At 44.7% G+C, this 20,202-nt stretch overlaps 2 protein-coding genes and 2 long non-coding RNA genes across 5 annotated transcripts in view; 2 read left to right on the forward strand and 2 right to left on the reverse strand.

Annotated features, from left to right (window-relative positions):
- TEKT4 (tektin 4) overlaps nt 1–6,640 on the reverse strand; it is an 18,917-nt gene extending 12,277 nt beyond the window's left edge. Inside the window, exon 1 of one of the 2 annotated variants that reach the window (XR_014541376.1) lies at nt 845–4,740. Coding sequence is in view for 1 of the 2 variants with exons in the window: in XM_083584821.1 (XP_083440947.1) it covers nt 845–1,378 (534 nt within the window). In the remaining variant the exon portion in view is untranslated. Of the gene's footprint in view, nt 1–844 lie in introns of both variants that reach the window. The other variant, XM_083584821.1, reaches the window with a different exon arrangement.
- On the forward strand, nt 3,984–7,751 carry LOC310748847. The gene is made up of 2 exons (XR_014541388.1): nt 3,984–4,084; nt 6,953–7,751. It is a non-coding gene; the product is annotated as an uncharacterized lncRNA (long non-coding RNA).
- HAPSTR1 (HUWE1 associated protein modifying stress responses) overlaps nt 7,515–20,202 on the reverse strand; it is a 26,489-nt gene continuing 13,801 nt past the window's right edge. The window contains exon 4 of the mRNA XM_083584826.1: nt 7,515–11,692. Coding sequence (XP_083440952.1) covers nt 11,448–11,692 — 245 coding nt within the window. The 3' untranslated portion in view covers nt 7,515–11,447. The remainder of the gene's footprint in view (nt 11,693–20,202) is intronic.
- The window catches only part of LOC310748844, an 11,107-nt gene continuing 6,660 nt past the window's right edge, over nt 15,756–20,202 (forward strand). The window contains exon 1 of the long non-coding RNA XR_014541383.1: nt 15,756–18,337. This is a non-coding gene — a long non-coding RNA (uncharacterized lncRNA). The remainder of the gene's footprint in view (nt 18,338–20,202) is intronic.

A 20,202-nucleotide genomic window follows, 5' to 3' on the forward strand; every position in this document is an offset into this window, starting at 1 on the left:
ACCTCAGGTTAAGAACTTGGCTTCAGGATGAGAACAGAAATCGTGCTCTGGCGGCGCAGCAGCAGGAGGAGGCCTCATTAGCTAAAGTGGTACCTCAGGTTAAGAAGAGTTTCAGGTTAAGAATGGACCTCCAGAACAAATTAAGTTCTTAACCCGAGGTACCACTGTAAATGTCATTGACAAGATTGCTGCTCCCCCACCTTTTCTGCACATGCCGCCATCTCTCCCCGCCCCCCAGAGGACAAAAGCACTTCAGGAGTAGCAACAGGGCCTGCCCTAAACCACAACCCTTGTGACATGCCCCCCCCCAAGCCATGGACCAACCTGGCAGTGGGCCAGATAACAGGCGTATCTGGGAATGGGGGGGGGGTCACTTCTCTTCCGGACACAGTGCTTCCCATAGGCAGGTTTTAAATGCATGCAAATATACACACTGGTCTCTATTTGACCGGCAGCATCTCTCTAGGGTTTCAGGCAGGGAATCTCTCCCAGCCTCACCTGGAGATGTCAAGGACTGAAGCTGGGACTTTTTAAAGCTTTGGCTGCTTCCTGTTAGGGACATGGGATATATAACCTTACATGGAGTCAGACCATCAGTCCATCTAGCTTAGTGTTCTTTCCACTGACTGGTAGCAGTTCTCCAGGGGTTCAGACAGGAAGCCTACCTTCTTGAAGATGCAAAGCAGGTGCTCTTCAACTGAGCTGTGATGCTTCCCCAAAAGAAATGAGGCCACAACAGCATTGCCCCTTGAGAGCCAGTGTGGTGTAGTGCTTAAGAGTGATCACAGGGGCCAGATCGGGGGGAAGCGGTCCTGAGCCCAGAATGAATAAGGAAATATCCTACCTTGAGCAACTCCACCTCCACCTGGTCCCTCACCAGATCAGGAGGCTGCCGGCGCTCACGGCACTGCAGGTTGTCTGTGGCAATGCTGTACGGGATCTCAGTAGCGTCGAGGGCCCTCTCCAGGCGCAGCTTCTGGGCTGCCAGCAGGTTCGTCTCCTCCGTGAGGTCCTCAATCTCCCTCTGGAGCTCTGACTTCCAGAAGTGGATGTCCTGGAGGCGTTCGCCTACCTTAACGGTGGAGTCCTCCTGGGTGCGCTGGGCCAGCTCCGCCGTGAAGGCGGCCACGTTCTGGGACTCGAGGCGGACTCGCTCCGAGTGGTCGCGGTCAGCAAAGGCCTCATGGTACCGGGTGTAGTTGTGCTGGTGCCATTCCTCTGGCAGGTACTTGGCCGTGCGGAAGCCAGCGGTGGCCAAACCACTGGAGGAATCGGGGCCGGTGTTCAGCGCCGGCTCGTAGACCTTCATGGGCAGTTCACAAACGGGGATGGTCTGAGGAGCCGGCTCCTTGGTCAGGAGGATACCAGGGTGAGACATGGTGCCCGTAGCTCTTCAGGCCAACCACGGGTCCAAGAGAACTCCACAAAGAGGATTCCCCCAGCCAGGAAAGTCCCCAGGCTCACTGGGGATGCTCACCTACTACGAGAAAACTGCAAAGCCTTGCTGAGGCTCCGTGTTGTCCTGTTGCCCCTGGTGACGCCTGAAGCCAATGAGCCACGTGGGGAATGTTCCATTAGGCCTGACACGGCCTCTTGTCGCCTAGGGAGACTGCAGCGAGCCAATGGGGCGACAGGGCTGGGAATATCATTTGCAAAAGGAAGGATTCTGGAGCTGAGCCCCCAGTGCACTAATCAATGTGGCTACAAATTGCCCTGTTAGTAAAATCAAACATATAGCAGCATCATAATCATTTCAGCTTTGTTTTTCCTTGTGCTGTAATTACAATGGGGCTTCCCACTGTTGTCCTCAATTGCTTTGCAATTGTTTTAGTCAATTTTTTGTTATTGCTTAATTACATCTTACAAAACCCTCCCCTGGAATTAATTTTAATCAAAGGGCAGTATTTTAAAAAATAGATCTCGTCTCAAGGCTCTGAACTCACAGGAGATCGTAGGCAAGTAGTGGGGAAACTTTCTCAACCTAGACCCTTCTGAGGGGCACGTGTCAGTGGCAAAAAAAAAAAAAGGTGAAGCATCGGCTCATAGAATCAGAGCTAGACATCAAGTGGGCAGCAGCTGTAGCACATGATGAAACTGAGGTGGGGGGAACAAAGCTGTCATAGTTTACGGCTGTCTCGAGGCCTAGAAACATCAAGCCCAGGGTCAGATGTGTTCCTCCAGGCCCCTTTATCTGTCTCCTGGGAGGTATAGGCCACATCCCTCATGGCTTTGCCTGGCTGCACTATGCCACTGAAATGTAAGGAAACCCTTGCTTGCATGCATCAAATGATGCATTTGTGGGAGATGGGGATGTAACATGCCACACACAAAGGATAAGAGTTGCCCCCACTTTTAGCTCCAGCCACCACCTCCACTGCCATGTGGCTCCCACCACAAGGGAATGTTGATTTGGGACTGGAAACGGTCCCCCATCTCTATTACTGATGGAGGCACCTCTGTTCGTTTCCACTGCTGTCACTTGAAAAGCACATGAATTTACAAAACGTGCACCAATTATCTGTACAGGATCCTAGTCAACCCTCAAAATTGGATTTATGGGTTGGGGGGAGGACACTTGAAACAGAAAATTCATCAAGTCCGATAGGGAGAACAACCTAAGCATCAAATGTCACCAAATCCAATATTGCACAACTTTCAAAAACAGACACATCCATTAAATTGGAAACTTACTGGTAGTTATTGAAATATATTAAGTGCTTTCCTGTGCAAAGCAAAATAGTTTGTTCAGGGATCTGCTGGAGGCACAGCAATCTTCAAGCAGTCCAAGGAAAGTTTAAAAATGGAGACTTGCTGGTCTATATCAGACCAGCTTTCCAGGGAACAGCTCTTCTTTGTTTTAGACCAGCATTTAGCTGGAAATGCAAGGGACTGGACAGGAGACCTGCCTGCAATGCAGGTGGCTCTACTACTGATTTATGAGACCATTGCAGTCAGACCACCGGTCCAAACTCAGTGCTATCTAGTGTGAGTTGTTCTCCACGATTTCCAGCGGAGGTCCTTCACAGCCCTCTCTGGAGATGCCATGGGTTAAACCAGGGACCTTCTGCTTGCAAAGTAGGGACGCTACCAAGATAAGGCTCTTCTCCAGGGAAGAAGTTTGGTATTTTTGTTTTAATGCAAAGGGTTTTGTTTAGCCACAACTTCCATTTCAAGCAGCAAATGAAACAACTTGTTGCACCATACCAAGTGCTTCCAGCTAACATTTGTAGGATAAATGGTATCAGAAAAGCCCTAGTTAATGTATTTTGACAGCTGCCCACAAGGTGGTGCTTGAAGTACAAATCCTATCAACATAAATGGCTGCTTTTTGGACTTTTTGCTCCCATCAGTCCCAGTATGCACAGCAGCATATTCCTCTGGCTGATGGGAGTTGTAGTAAACCATCTTGGAGAATACAAGTCCCTTTTTTGGGCAGTCTGCAGGTAAACACAGTTGTCTGGCCAAGTGGTAAGAATATGCAGGCTAGTTTGGGATTTCTAAAGAAGGGTGAAGATAGTTATTTCCACCCCTACTTGGAGATGTCTGTCAAGGATTACTCATGTCAGCTTAGCTGACAACTCTTTAACCTCCCCTACGGCTTTTTGAGTTCTACAGCTCTACTGGCACAATAGCTGGTGGCAACTGGAAGGATTGGAATGGATTATTACAATGTGCTCTCAGTGGAGCTGGCCTTGCAAATGATGTGAAAACTTCCGAGTGGTTCAAAAGGCAGCTGCCACAAATATAACCCATTTAAAACAGCTGCATTGCTTGTCAGTTCATTTCCAGGTCTAATTCAAGGTGTTCAGGTTAGTGTTTAAAGCCATAAAAGTCTTAAGCCTCAACTACCTGAAAGACTACCTCCTTCCCTACGGACTATTTCAGGTGTTAAGATCATCAGGGTGGGGAGCTAGTTTCACCACCCTCAGAAGCTCAGGCTGTATGGCTCCAGACAGCGCCTTCTCCGTGGCAGCCCCTAAATTGTGCAACTCCCTCCCTACATAGATGCATCTAGCAACATCACGACAGCTTTCAGCCAATGCTGACAGAAAGTCTCTTTACCTTGGCCTTTGCCACCCAAGATGTAAGTCTACCTTTATGTGACTGCGTGTTTTGTAATTGCAAATTTTTAAAGCTGTTTTTAAGGTTGTATTGCAAATGTTTGTAACCCACCCTGGGATCTTAAGAGTAAAGTGCAGGTAATAAACTAAACAGTAATAATTCCTGTTTGAATGGGCTAGCACACTGCCTGCAGCCCCAGTGGTAACAGCAGAGTGGCTCAGCACCAATGTGACTTTGTGGGTCTAATGACCCCCTCAAATGCCAGGAGAAGGGGCATCACATAGAGGGATCCCATGTCTGGCTTTGCAGGGTGGACTAAAGGGGACATGAATTCCTTTTGTGTTCTTAAGTCCGGACAGACAAATCAATTCACTTTTTTGGAGAAAAGGAGAAGGGATAGTAGGTCAGATTCCTTGGAATCTGGGAAAAGGCTCCAGCTCAAAGGTCAAGCATGAGCTGTCTGCAACAGGTCCAGTCATCTCCAGGAAGCGGCCTTATACCAAGGCAGGCTATTTGTCAATCTCGCTCAGAACCATTTACACTGAGTGGTTGCAGCTCTCTAGGGTTTCAGGCAGAAGTCTTCTCTCAGCCTTACTTGGAGAAACCTGGGATTGAACCAGAGAACCTTCTGCATGCAAAGCAGATGCTCTATTACTGAGCAATGGCTCTTTGCTGCAGCTGGGAAAGCACACACACCCCACACACACACACACACAATCTCAAAAACCCTGGCAAACTGCAGTAGACTATAGAGATTATGAACCTGTGGCCCTCTGGATGCTGCACTAACTCTAAAAACCCCAGGCAGCACAGCCAACATGTCTTGGTAGTTCATCTGGATGGCTACAGATTCCCCATCACAGGTATAGACAATACTGAGCTGAATGAACCAATGGTCTGACTCCGTACGAAACAACTTCCTACACTCCTGCAAGAAAAATGGGGGTGGTGTTGATTTAGGTCATAAATGACACACAGGCAGCATAGCAGTCTGGAGTTGCTGAGCCAATTCATGGGTTTTCTCTTGCATACATTTGCACTGAACCAGTGAATGAGTGATTAAGATTAGAAGCAGTTGCTGACCCAGAAGTATTACTTTAGGACATAATCCACACTTTGGCCAAATACAAGGCTAGTTGTATGTAATACTTGCCCGGAAACACAGAATATGTTTACTCGGCATGAACACAGGACCCCCAGCAGCTGGGCTTAATCTTTAATATAAAGGTTTTTTTAAAAAAAGTTTCCCTTGCGAAGGCATTCTTAAAATCATGCAACCAACGGCAGCTGGTCTTGGAAACCAGAGAGGTGGCCATCCAAGTAAGTCTGGTAGGAGTATGGGGGCAGGACTAGAACACTACATGTATTCTTAGTGCAGAAATACCTTTTCTTGGTGCAGAAATATCTTCAGCATGGAGGCTACCCAGTGCTGATGACTTTGCTGTAATTTGGTGGAAGGAAATGGAGGTCCGTGTGCAACTGTGTCAAGAGCGATTCTGAATTCCACACCCATGTACTATAATGCCACACGTGGCCTAGCAAAACCTGGGTTCAAATTCCTAGTCCTGAAATTCACCCAGAGGCCATGGGCATGTCAACTCTTGCTCCAAACCTCACAGGGTAGCTTTGAGGAAAAAGCCACCACATACACAGGCCTGGGCTCAGGGAGAAGTCTACAACTTGCTCAGAGAAGTCTACAACCAAATGTGAGAACTGTCACAATCAATTATCAAGAACAAAAGGTTACCTATTTTAGAAGGAATCCCCTCCCACACACACACACTGGATCAGATTTGACAGGGACTTGGTTTCCCCTCCATTCTGCCTATTTTATGGCTTGGGCCAATGGCACTGCCTGTACATGCAACACACAGAGGTCTCTGTTACCCAAGTTGACCTGTGTTTGTGCATCCTACAAGTGAGATGAATTCTCTATCAGGGATGGAGAATCTCCAGTCCGCACTCTGCAGGCGAATGTTGGCCCACAAGCCCGTTTCCCCCCAAACTACAACCACCTGTCAACCACCTGTCAATCAGCCATCACTAGGTGAAGCAGATCCCTCCCCACACTCAGTGGGTGGGACTAACCATCTCACTCGCCTATCATCATTATGCCACATTACTGACAGGTGGGTAGCTCTGCACACTGGTAAAAGTTGACCTGTAGGGTGAGAACACAGATCTGGCCATCTGGGCCTGAAAGGCTTCCTTCTCCTTTAACAACAGGGACTTTTACACCTGTGCATCTCAAACTATCTGATGTGGCAGAGTGGCACTCCCCACCAATGTGCCAGATTTTGTCCTGGAAGTGTCCCACCCAACTGCGTTGTGGTGGAGTCACTGTGGACCAGCAGCTGGTGGCTCATGGTCTGTGAACCACTGCTTCTGGGAAGAAGTTTTAGACCATCCCTTTATAGCTCACTTTCTTCTCATTCCATGAAACTTCTGCTACTTTTACCAAGCAGAGAAAGGATGCACGGTTACAAAGCAATTCAATCCAAGCCTCTGGGCAGGCAGCTTCAGGACTGCTATTATATTCACAGTCTCAGCGCACAAACACGTCTGAAAACAGGCAGTAACTGTCCTGCATAACACACACACAGTATGTTAAAACAATGGAGGCAATAATGTTCATAAAGATGTAATATAAAGTTGGATCATTTGGTCCATATAGTGTGGGGTGGGTGGAGAACATTATCCATGTTAGCATTACGGTAGCAACTAACATGGGTAATGTTAGTTAATCCAGTCCTGGGACAACTTTCCCTTATGGGCTGTCTTCCAGGAGCCACAAGCCAGTGGGGGGTGGGGCCAGAGGCCAAACTTTTACCTTTGTACAATAAGCTAGTTTCTACAGACATACCTACCTTTCTTTTTCTCTTCCATCCAGCCAAGCAAAGATCATTATCAGAATCCAAGGACACATTCCAGTCAGGTAAGCACACGGGCACTAAATAATGCCAGTGAAGATTGTGGCCTGAGCTTACACCAAGACCCAGATGGAGAGGGCCACATTTGGTCCCTGGGGCCCCTTGATCTGATGGCAGCAACTCTCCAGCATTTTGGGCAAGAACCTTTGTTAGCCCTACCTGAAGGGCTTGAACTGGGGACCTTCTGCATGCAAAGCATATGCTCTACCAGAGTTATGGCTGTTCTCCCAATGTATGTGAACTGTATAAAAATTCTCATGTTCTACATCCAAAACAATACAAATTAGAGCTTTACATTCAGTCACAGCACAGCTAAACACACTCAGAAGTCTCCAAGACACTGAGATAACGGAACTACCGGTAATCATTTTCTTCTTCTTACAAGTAGGATTAGTCCTCCATAAATGTGAGATTTTAAACAAGCTATGTTTGACCTCGTTTGAGTTTGGAGATACTTCCCACCCTCTTTTCCGGATGCCTAGAGAAAGTGAAGAGAAGTATTAAAAAACCAAACGAGCTAGGTTGGTTTATTTTGAATTTTATTAGGGTTTTAAAAAGGTATCTATTTCTCCAGCAGGGTAAGTCACATTTGAGGATTGCAGGAGTTCAGTTTCAGACAAAGGAAGAAGAAAAAAATCAGCTTTGCATTACTTCATTATAGCTCATGTGTTTTAATATTTAAATTGAACTTTTAGTAATATGCAAGCCAAGCTCAGCTTCAATGCAGGATACACTATTATGTAAAATCTGCCCCACATTCATGTTAAGTTTGGTTTACATGGGGAAAGAGATGAGACAAACGTCACTGGAAGGCATTCAAATTGAACCAGGTAAAAATGCGGAACTGCAATCGACTAATTTCCCACCACATCCCAAAGCGCTAAACATGTCTGTTTTACAACAGTCTTATTCTTCCAGAAGTCACAACCAATGGAAATAATCCACACTGGATATTTAAGTTAATTCGTTACACACCCATTTCCCAGATGAGGCCATCATGCAGTCTAGCTTTTTTGTTTGTTTTGGCAGGAGGCTGAATATTTCAACAGCAAATACAAGGGTTTCAAAAAGCAGTAAAAATAAAGTTTGTCGAAAGACTTACAAGCACACACACTATTAGTGCAGCTAGATTATCAAAGCCAGCTTTTCTTTTACCAAAAAGGAAAAAAATGGCACCAAAAATATAAAAAAACGCTTGACAAATTTTGTTCAGAGGAGCTAGACTGATAGCAAAGCTTCAAAGCATTAGTGAACAGAGGAATTATTATATTCTATCTGATAGGGGTTGAGGGAAGAAGAACTCCACACATCAAGATCCACATTTCAATCTTTTCAAACTCATTAAGCGATAAAACAAACGTATCGTATCCTGCTCCAACTAGCATTATGGGCTGGCCCTCACTTAACTACTTTGGAGAAAACATACCACTGATCAGAAAAACCCAGTGTTTAGTGAAGCCCTAGAAAAACCTTCCTCTACTAGTTCTGTACACCTATGAACTAAATCAATTTAGGAGTGAGGGGGTTGGGGAGCATAGCAGTGGCAGACGTTATTATGCGACGTTTGTCCATTCCAGGCTGACTGCTACCAAAAATACAAGACTCTGCCCAGTGTTCTGGGCTTCTCAATTAAACAGTCTCCTATGTTTCTGAAGTGCCACTTTTTTTTGGCAGAAAAAGCTGGTGGGTAGTCAGGTTTTTTGCACTGTGGTCTTAAGTCACTACGGCACATACCAGTGTGAATTCTCACAATGGAAGCTAGTTCTAGACCACATGCAAATTACAAATGTCACACAGAAGCCGTGGTGCACTTTTTTTAGGTCAACAATAGTGAACTAGCTGTACATACATTGGCAACCTTTAGAAAGTGTCGTCTCTGGGTTTGTTTTAAAATTCACGCATAGTATCATGAACTACAAACCTGTAGCCACAAACACCACGTAACTTTAAAAAAAAAAATCATTTGTTTAGCAACTCCCCCAAGCTGTTTGTATTTTAGCAATACTTAAAAGCTCTACAAAAGCAAAAAAGCAACATGCTTCTTGCAATGCATGTTCCTGGCCTCAGGAAGTTATAAGAGTACCCTGTGGTTCAAAGCAGACTTCTTCTAAATGGTGACAAAAGGGCACCTGTGTCAGGACACCTCAAGGCTGAAAAGGCAGAAAAATTCAAGAGCTACTTGTGACTCGGTACCAGCCAACTAGTCATGCTGTTGCATCCCACGATTCAACAGAGATCCCCATAGGTATTCGAAGCATAAATAGATTCCCCCCTCCCCTGCCTCACAACAGCCATTTGCAGGGCGCTTCCAGCCAGGAAGATCCACATGCATTTTGAGCTCTCCATCCTGTTAAGTGAAATGGGGAAGTGACCATGGGGGGGTGGAGACCTGGGTTTGCATATGCATTATACGGTGTAGAGAGGGTCCTGATGCCGCCTAGCTGGTCAGGCCAAGAAGTTTAAATTGAATTACTTGAAGGCTAGGCTGCTTAAAAAAGCCCCCAGTTATGGAAGCAGAAAGTAGGCAAGACATCATTCCATTCACCGCTTGATTAAGACTGGGAAGATCTCAGGAACTAGGCATGGCTGGGGCCTTCTGCAACAACTGCCTCAGTTCACACATAACAGTAGCTAAACCATGGCTTAAGTGTGAATAGTTTGAACAAGTGGTGCAAGGGTCCCTGGACTGAAAACAGCAGCCACAGCGCCCTGCCCAAGGTGCCCCGCTAGCCAGGGTTAAGCCATAGCTTGGCTTAGCGTTGCATCCAAATCAGGCCTGTGGTTTTGTCTCTCCCAAAATGAGAAACCAAGAACAAACCATGGCTACAGTTCATGGCTTGTCTGCCCACTGAAAGCCCAGGTTCGGGTGCACCACTAAGCCAACCATGTCTAACTTCACTGGGCAAAGAGAGTAACAGCTGCAATCTGGAACCAACCAGCCCACTTCCTCAGTTGCGCTAAGCCACTGTTCTGACTTACCGTTACATGCAAACTGGGTCACTGTCACCGGTTTCTTTCTCCACACAGGTGGAGGAGAATAGCCCTTACATGCTGGTCCTCTTCTAAGCCTCCCTTCAGCATTCTCCAAGGTTCACTTAGCTGATCCAACACACCACATGACTGACATTGAGAAAACATGGTACAGCCAGAAACCTGCTTCACCAAGGATGCCACAGGGTGGCCAGGGTGGCAAGAACTTGGCTCACATTCAAGGCCAGGCCAGCTTAAACCCAAGACTTTTCTTTCAGTTTGCATCTGCTGCATATTGCACTGAAGCCACTGGAAACATTTCAGGATTATCTCCTAGAGAAATTTATTTCATGGGACTTTGAAAACAGTCACATCTTGCCCCTGTTGGAAGACCTGCACTGGCTGACTTTGGTGATTAAAGTCATGTCTCCTTAAGCGGCTTGGAAGTCACACTCAACACAGTGGGAAAACATCCAATATCCTTTAAAAAAACAAAAACAAAAACTAGTCCCATCCATCCATTTCCTCATCATTCCACAATGATAATTTCTTCACAGGAAGCACACAATACAAGTCATGTAGTACCCAAGCCACCTGTTCGCCAGTGACAGAACATGTTCCTCTGTGGCAATTAATGAAGAATTATGCTGATTGCTTACAAGGGAATACTCAAGTAATAATGGGCAATCAGCTGAAAGACTTCCAATTAAAAGTTCTTGGGCCAGGAGGGTGTGGGAGGTGAGACTGGTGCAGCAATGTCAGAGTTCTCACACACACAAAGCAAATCCAATGAAGATCCTTTTTAGCACTGATTTAGTTTCCATTGCAGAACCATCGTAGAACCTCTTTACATTACCACACGGCCACCATCAACTGCTTTGGGAACTTAAAAAAGGGTACAGGCCAATACTTAATTATAAATTTGCACACTTAACTATATAGAAATTAATGCGCCCAGTAGAACTTTTAAGAAGAAAATATTTATATATATATATATATTCAAAAAAAGAAGCCTGCAGGTCTTACATGCCAAGTCATGTTTTTGACACTGTTGTCAAAATGGCAGTACTGTTGAAGCAAGTATTTAAACACAGCAAGAAAAAAAAGGACAGAAAAGCATTTCTATAACCAAATAAATGTGTGATATTTCCTTTTTCCCTTTAAGAGTACAAGTAAGGTCACTTTTTAGCCTTGGAACGGATGCATGTTCTGCCTGCGATGAGCTTGCTAGCTACTACACAACATTGGAAGTCCTCTGCTAAAGAAATCTAAATTTGAAGAAAGCTGTAGTTACGAGAGAAGAATCTACTGTCAGTACGTAAGCTTTCCTTTATGGCAATTATTGAATCTGTGTGACTTGGGAGGAGAGCGCCTCAGGTTTGTTTCCCCAGCAGTAGGTACGCTGCAGATCGAGTGCCTTTAAAGCAGCATGGGGAGGGGGGAAATGAGGAAGAGGGAGAGGTGGGGGTCAAAAGGTTTTGCCATTTAGATCATACGATTGCGTTTATGGGTTGGGGAGTCCGTAATGCCATCACCACACTGGGCTGAGGTACGCTTTCTAGTTCCACCATTGTCCAAGTGGAGCGCCATTTCTTCGGATATGAAAGTGTTCAAGTCAACGTCATGGAGTCCATTTCTCCTTCGACTACTGTTGGAGCCGCTGCTCACATGAGTGGGTGAGCCCGGGGTACTCGAACGAACACTTATACTAGCCATTGCACCACTAAGACCTGAAGGAAGGAAGGAGAAAGCAGAAATTAGAAGAGTCAGCATCCAAAAAAAGCCCCATCAGCCCAACTCCAAAGTTAGACAGCACTTGTCTTAAGGACCGTTCCCAACCCTCATGACCTAAAGATCAGCTCAAAATAGGAAGTCTCCTCCTGCAAAACAGCCTGCAACGTGACTGGCAGAATCAGAAACCACAAGTCACACAGAGCAATGTACAGTGTATTTCAATTTATTAACTGAGGCCTAGGGATCTTCAAGTGCTTTATGACTTTTGAGGTTCTCCAGAGAGCAGCCCAGTGGGCATAATCAAATCAGTTAGGAACATTAGAAGATTCCACATACTTTTCACATGCAAGAAATTCAGAACAAGTTGGGACAAGTTTATGTAAAGTACTTCCTGTGGCCACAAGATCAAGGTCAAAGACTGAATTGGATTCCCCCCCCCCCCTTGAAATTTCTCTTATGCAGATTAGGGTAACTTACATTGGAAAATTCTCTTGTGCCCTAATTTAGTATGTTGACATAACAACAGACCTGTTGGATCAGGACAAAGTCCATCTAGGCTCAACACCCAATTCTCACAGTAGTCAACCAGATATGCCTGAGAAGCCTGAAAACAGGGCCCAAGTCTACTTGCATTTAACAGAGCCCAAAACTGCAGAGCCTGCCAAATATTGTACTTACAATGGCCATTCATTGTTATTAATGAATGTATCAAGCAGAAAACCTTCTTCACACATAAAAAAGTAATGTAATTTTGGGGAATGGGGATTTTCTGCCCCACAACACTGATCACAACCAATGTCCTAGTCCAGCCTTGAGCCCCCAGATCTTGTTGGACTACAACTCCCATCAGCCATCTGAGGACTCAATATTAGAGAAGGCCACCCTAGCCCTCTTGAGGCTTGCACGGATGTGTTTTGCTTCAACCAGCATCTAAAGGAAGGTATCATTTCCTGGCCCCCTTTTCCCTTCCCATGTAGAGTGCCAATTCAGGCAAGACTGGGAAGAAGGCCAGGTTCTTGGTTGCCTTGGTAACCCACAATGTTATACAAGGGGTTGGGAATTCAAAACATTTTTCCAACTCTGCGTTCTGGTCACTTGCTTAAGCCACAGTACAAGAATTTCTGAATTGGGGGCAGCTGCTTGTTGTCTTTCTGTGGTACTTAGGAATCTGCACTTTTGTTACTTGTCAGAGTGTTAGCGGTAGGTTCAACAACCATATAAGGGTGATCTGGGTAGGTTTATGAGATAGTCACATTGAACTTGGGTAACACCAAAGTCAGTCATTGCAAAAGCCACAGCTTGTTTACCTAACATCTAAACCAGGCATGGCCAAACTTGGCCCTCCAGCTGTTTTGGGACTACAACTCCCATCACCCCTAGTTAACAGGATTAGTGGTCAGGGGTGATGGGAATTGTAGTCCCAAAACAGCTGGAGGGCAAAGTTTGGCCATGCCAAACCATGGTTATGCTTGCTAGGTATTAATGCTGCAACATCCTCATCAGGCCATACCAATTTCTGGGGAAATATAGTTACCAACTATACTGAAAGATACACAGTTTGGGGAGGGAGGGCTGTTCTAGGCGAATATCATTTTATCTGTATATCTCCAAGAAGCATGTCAAGACTACAAGGGGAAAGAATTTCAAAATTCCATTGTCTGACAGCAGAAGGGAGCCTAAAGGACGTAGCACTATTCCCAAGCAAGTACATGACAGAATGAGATGCCCCTTTTAAGGAACTTGGAGGCAGTCTGCTAGAACAGCATGCTTTTAACTAGTTAGTGGGCTTGTTGTCCAGTCACAGCTTCTACCTAAGAACCTAAAAGCCTGCTGGTTCAGGCCAAAGGCCCATCTAGCCTAACATATCCTGTCCTCTTGTGCTATTGCTCAATCGTGCATGCATTCAGAGGCATACTACAGTAGTACAACAGCACATTTAAAGTAAAATGTTTTAGTTGGTGCTAAGTTTCAATTCACCTTGGCAGATAAGGTTTCACATGTTTATGGTATTAACAGTGTCGCGCAAAACAGGTATTTCTAGCACAGGCTTTATGGATATGGTCTGGAGTTCTCCAAATAGTCTGTTGCCCACCCAAGCCCCATCAGCCTTATAACCGTACACACAGACAGACAAGGTTGCAAGGAGGTAACATGCAGATTTATGCCTTGTAGCAGTCTGTGGAACAATTTTTAGGGCCAGGCTGTTAACCTACACTGGCACATAGCTCTAGTCATGAATCTGATTAATCGGTTACCACAAAGCGAGTGATCAATTAAGTTTAAGGTTGCATATTTCAAGACCCTTAATATAGGTGCTACCAAAACCTTAAAAGATGATGGTGGTAATACCCTGCCCCTCTGACAGGGTTGTCCCAGCCAGCATAATAAAAACACAGCAAACATCAAACATTAAAAACTTCCCTATACAGGGCTGCCTTCAGATGTCTTCTAAAGGTTGTGCAGTTATTTATCTCCTTGACATCTGATGGGAGGGCATGCTACAGGGCGGGTGTTACTACTAGGAAGGCCCTCTGCCTGGTTCCCTGTAGCTTCACGTCTTGCAGTGAGGGAATCTCCAGAAGGCCCTCGGAGCTGGACCTCAGTGTCCAGGCTGAACAATGGGAGTGGAGATGCTCCTTCAGGTATACAGGGCTGAGGCTGTTTAGGGTTTTAAAGGTCAACATCAATACTTTTGAATTGTGCTTGGAAACGTACTGGGAGCCAATGTACTTTTAAATATATATGGTCCGGGCTCAAAATACCAGCCATTAAAAGCTACTTTCACTGTTAAAGGTTTGGTTTAGTTCAGACATTATGTCTGTAGCCATATTTTAAAGTAGCCATGGTGCGTCTTTTTTGCTTATTAATAAGCAATCAAGTCACAATGATGCTCAGAGCTGCATATTCACAAAAAATAAAATACAGTACAAGAGAATGTGCTTCAGTCAGATGATAAAAAGAAGCACAAGTTACTACCAGGTCGTGTTACTCTGCTTCAAGGATTTATACTGAAACTTTCAGCCTCAGAATGATAACTTTCTATAGCAGTTCTAAAATTCACAGAATTTATTCCTGAAGAGCACAGATTTGACAGCAATGATTTACAAAAGTCAACAGTACTCCCTGATTCAAGAGCACAAGGTTCAAATCACATCCATGTTGATACCCACTATAGACCTCTGAAATACTTGTTTCATTGAACAGTCAAACTGTTATGGCCAAATGCCTGCACAATAAAACTGAATGTGCACCGACAGTATGTAGTTTCCAAAGGCAAGCACTTGCAAACCAGCAGTCAAGAAACATACTGACAGGCCCCTGAACGATACTGGATCAGAATCCAGAAGAGTAGCATCAGCCTTCTGCAACAGCAACAACAAAAACCCGTGGCACTGTTAACAGAATGTAGCAGATGCATCTGACATAGGGAATTGCCTGAAGAAGCCTTTGTTAATGAACACATTGTTGAGTAATGTGCACCAGGGTTCTTACGTTTGCATCTCCCTACTTTCAGATCTGACAAGAAACAGTTGTCCTTACCAGTCACCAAAGAATCAGCCACATGAGAAAAACACCTTCTGCCTCACCTCCAGCCTCGGAAATATTTCCAGATGGTGTCACATGAGACAAGTGCCCTTCCCTGCAGGAAGCCTCAGAGGTGGGGCTAGCTTATTTCCAATGAGCATCAGCTCCGTCAATTTAATTCCTAAACCTCAACCAGTCCCAAATAAACTTTTCTTAAAAAACAAGGGACACCTCCAAATCCAACATTCTGCTACACAAGATTCCCAGAGGAAGGAGGAAAGAATATCTGACCAAGTCACACATTCAGAAGACTAGCAAACATATATTCCTTTGAGTTTCATGAATTTACACACTAAATTGGGGAAATCTACCAACTCAATTTAATAATAATAATAATAATAATAATAATAATAATAATAATAATAATATACAGTTAAATATATAAAAATATACTGTTTCATTTCATGGGAGGCCATCTAGACTCCTATCATCCCAACCAGTGGTCATTTCAGCTGGTGAATTATAATCCAGTATCTGGATAGCAAGATTTTAGACTTGATCCAGGCTTAATTCCATGTAACCTACGCAGCAATCTGAACTTGAGAACAAAGAACTTCTTAGAGAAGTCGACAAATTCAGTCACTGATGGCAATCACTTCTCTCCCCTAAGCAGCAACTCTCAACCAATGTCCCTCTGTTCACTTATAGGAGGCTGTCTTACAGAGAGTCAAGATTATTGGTTCATCTAGCTCTGGAACATATACATTGACTGGTAGTATCTTTCCAGTGTTTGGCAGAAGTCTCTCCCAGACCTATCCAGGAAAGCCATCCAACCAAACCAGTGAGTTGCTGAGAGGGACATGACACTGGGCTTTTAAGAAGTAATTTCTACTTATTCCAACATCCAACGCAAAGTGAGAAAAGTCCCCATCCTACCACCATATCCTCTACACATGGAAGACACCTGGGAGAGGAGGGGGAGAAGGTATCACTAATAATGGCTGGCAACAAAGCCAAGCCAGAAAATTGTGGACACGTCTAAAGATAGTCTGCTGCCACATTCTGACCGAAATAAATACTGTTCAGTGTAGAAAAGTTGAGGGTTCAGTCCACAACCAACAGAACCTATCTCATGAAATGTGAAGACAGAGGGTCCTATACCCCTCGCTTGCTGGTTAACAGGAGTTGGTAATATGAAGTGAAGCAACTCCAAGTACACATTACTGCACAAGTGTACCACAGCTAGTGGCAAACCAAGGGGGATGAATTATCGCTTAACAAAATAGTTAACAGAATGGAAAACTGAGGCTCAAGTACCTGAAAAAGTATCTTCTCTAGTACTGCTCTACCCATCTATTAATATCTGTTCTACTTGTTAGTCACTTCAACTTCTCTTGGGCAGGAGATGAAATGGCCCCACTCCCCCTCAAAGTACAGAATTCCTTCCCAAATGATATTTGATTGTCCCTCATGCTGGCCTCATTGAGGCACAAGGCAAAAACCTTTATTTACTCAGGCCTTTGGTATGTAATTGACCCTTCTGCTGCCATTGCTCTTCTGCACACACTCTTATGATGTTAACATTTTTGTTGCTGTGACGTGTGTACAATAGTGTTATCGTTAGCCACTCTGTGCCTCCATCGGGAAGGGCAGGATATGAGTATGGGGAAATGAATTAATATTCAAATTAACCCTACTCTTGATCTCTCCCAGCTGCCAGAATGTCACTGGAGAATAGACAGACTCCAGGCCACTCAAAGTTGCTCACAACAATATGGGAGTCAAAAGCCAGGACCTGAACTGCACAACCAGTTCTCTGTGTCTGAGCAGGTAGCCACACCAGTAGCTGCAAGCCCTTATCCTGCCAAGTAGCAAGCCACTTTGACATGGAAAAGACTTTTGAAAGCTATTTGCAAGATGGCAGGAAAGCCCCATTGTTCAGAGAGAAATACAAATAGGGAACAGGGCACATCAAGCCCATCTGGGATATGACCCAAAGTAGCTTCTCCTGCTGCAGCCAGTGTGTCAATATACTTCCACAGTGCACCAGAGAAACATCAGATGCAGGAGCCAATGGCCCTACAGGCCTCTCCATAGGTTACATACCCTGTCAAGAAACATCCCTTCTCCCTACCAGAGTCTTCAACAGTCCTGCTTCGCACCCTCCTTGGAGTGAAATGTGTTCTTGAACTCCAATAAAGCTTGTTTGGCTGCATTATACCTGAATCTGGAATGTGAATGTGAGATATGGGCACAAGAACATGCATGCCATGCTCCTCTCTGAACTTTCCTGCATTGAATGGGAAAGCCTGAAGGGGCCTTCTAAGTGTGTCTGGGCAACTGGGGCTCCCAATTCTGGAATTTGCTTAGAAGTCCCTTTCAGACCTCCCTACTCAATGAAGAAAGATCAGTGAGGGCATGTGGAGAGGCCAGTGTGCACACCCACTATTTGTTTTCCGAATCCCCATTCAAGCACAATGCCTGAACAGGGCCCAATCTGCTGATGGAGTGTTTTGCAGAAAGCACAGTTTTTCTAGGCAACAGCTGTCAAAAGAGGCAAGGCAGAGATGGAATCCTCCATGTTCAGGGCAGAACTTTAGAACTGAAGTTGCTAAAGTCAATGAGAGTCTCCTAGGTAGGAAATCCGAGAAAAGGGGTCAGTAACACTAAGCTTTTCTATCTAGGTTTTTTGACCCAAGTTCAGAAGCACAACTGACAATATGTTGCCATGACTGGCCTGGTGCTTGCTGACCCCAATGACCCTGGTTGAGATTCAGACAAACACGTCCTGAAGATTCTTGTTAGGTAAAGGTTTAGATAATCTTAACAAATAAAACAAAACAATCTGAGGGTTTAGACTATACACTTAACCGTGTTTGCCACCTAAGTAGTGTAATTTCAGATGACTGTGGGGACCTCCACTGTGTGCACAAGCTAGAAATAACCAGAGCGAAAGACCTCAAGGAAGGAAAAACCCACAGCAATCCCATGTGGACTAAACATGTTACATGGCCAGGAAATGCTACCCAAGGCAATGTAGCACAGCAGTTATGAGTACCAACCTAGGACTTGTGGGGACAGCATTCAAAAACCCCTAAGCCATTCCGCTTCACTGGGTAAGCTTGGGACAGTTATTTCTCAGTCTAACCTACTTCACAGAATTGTTGTGAGGATAAAATGGGGAGTGGGGGAACCACTGAGCTCCTTGGGAAAAGATCTGATCTAAATGTAAGAATAAGACTGTAGGGATAAAAATGGAAAGCCAGGGAAGGAATAATGGAATGTAGTATCCTACCGGGGGGGGGGCATGATGGCACCCTAAACAGAAGCATTCCAAGCTGCAATAACTTACCACAACCTGGTATCTGAAGAAGTGTGCATGCACACGAAAGCTCATACCAAGAACTAACTTAGTTGGTCTTTAAGGTGCTACTGGAAGGAAAAATTTTTTTTTGTTTTTACCACAACCTGAAAGAGTTTCTATTCTAAAGCTACCAAAAAAAGACAGAGATTTCTTCAGTTCTATCTTCCAGACCCAGCATATATCCAATTAGCACCTCCATCAATGCAGAAACATGCCCTAATCCTGGTCAATGGTAGCTTTCAATTCAATACTGGAACTTCAGGTTGTTTCTGAAGTCTTATTCCCAAGCACAAAAACCCCACGACATTACTAAGCAGCAAGGCAAACACGAAAAACCAGAAGCCAAAACAGCTCTACCTTGTTCCAGTTCATAGCACAGCTATGCCTACCTAGCGCTGCATTGTGCTCTCTGACTGGCAGCAGCTCTTCAGCATCTTGAACCCTGTTTCAGGGATCATTTAATTGGAGATGTGGGGAACTGAACCTTGTGCTGAGATATAAGTCATTTTTCTCAATCCCAGACACAGCCAAATAGATACACAAATACGTACGTAACAGAAAGCCTGAGAATGAGGCGTTCCCACACACTGGATATTTGCACTCCTACATGAGAAGGTAGAGCATATTCCTCAGCAATATTGGCCATGTTAGTAAAGAGGCAAATATTCATTTTATAGTTAGCAGGCATTTCTTGCAACTATAACTATCTTTGGTATTCATCCAGAAGGAAGAGAAAGCTTGAAGTTACAGCCACAAAGGCTAGGCATCAGCTTGCAACCTAGTAACAGAAGCACTTCCCATTTCCATCTTGCTTTGAAAACATTGGAAGACCAGTGTGTGTTTGTGGGAGGGGGGTTTCAACAAAAGGCTCTGCCAAGATACACCTGTCTCTAATTCCAGTCTAGGCCAGTGGTTTGCATAATTTGAAGATAAATAGTAACCCAACTACAATCCATGCTATTATCTCAACAACTCACTATTTATATTAGCTTACCAAATGAGGACTTGAAGCCAAGAACACCTGCACAATTACAACCCAAACCACTAATGCATGATATTTAGTCACCACTAAACAAGCATGCACTTCAGCTCTCTTATTACTATAGGATGATTAGTGGGACCTGTGGGAAATGCTATCAGTGATCCAAACAATGCAACCCACAAGTGTCCCAAGGCACACTACTGAATGTTTCCCTTAAAAATACACAGTGCTTTGCTCTATTAACATTGGGGCTCTCAAAGTATTTTCTCAGGCTGAAGGCCACATTCCCTTCTGGTCAACCTACTGGGGTTGGGATTGGAGGGTGACGCAAGAGACAACAACTTTACCTTTGTACGGTTTCTACATACACACACATGAACACACACACCCCTCCATTTTCAACCGAGGCAAGCAAGTCATTATTAGAGTTCAAGGACAATATTTCAAGAATTTTAGCCAGCCAGGCAACAACAATCAAGGAGTGTGAAGCAGGTCCAGTGAGGGGTGTTGCCTGAGCAAGGGAAAGAGGGGCCTGGAGGGCAACATTCAGAACCAGAGCCTGAAGTTTCCATTCCTGGTTATGAGTTGCACCAAAACTTTTTAAAAAAAATCTTGCATTGCTGTGTTTATCCAAA

Source organism: Podarcis filfolensis (assembly GCF_964270895.1).
Source record: "Podarcis filfolensis genome assembly, chromosome: 14".
Lineage (NCBI taxonomy): Eukaryota > Metazoa > Chordata > Lepidosauria > Squamata > Lacertidae > Podarcis > Podarcis filfolensis.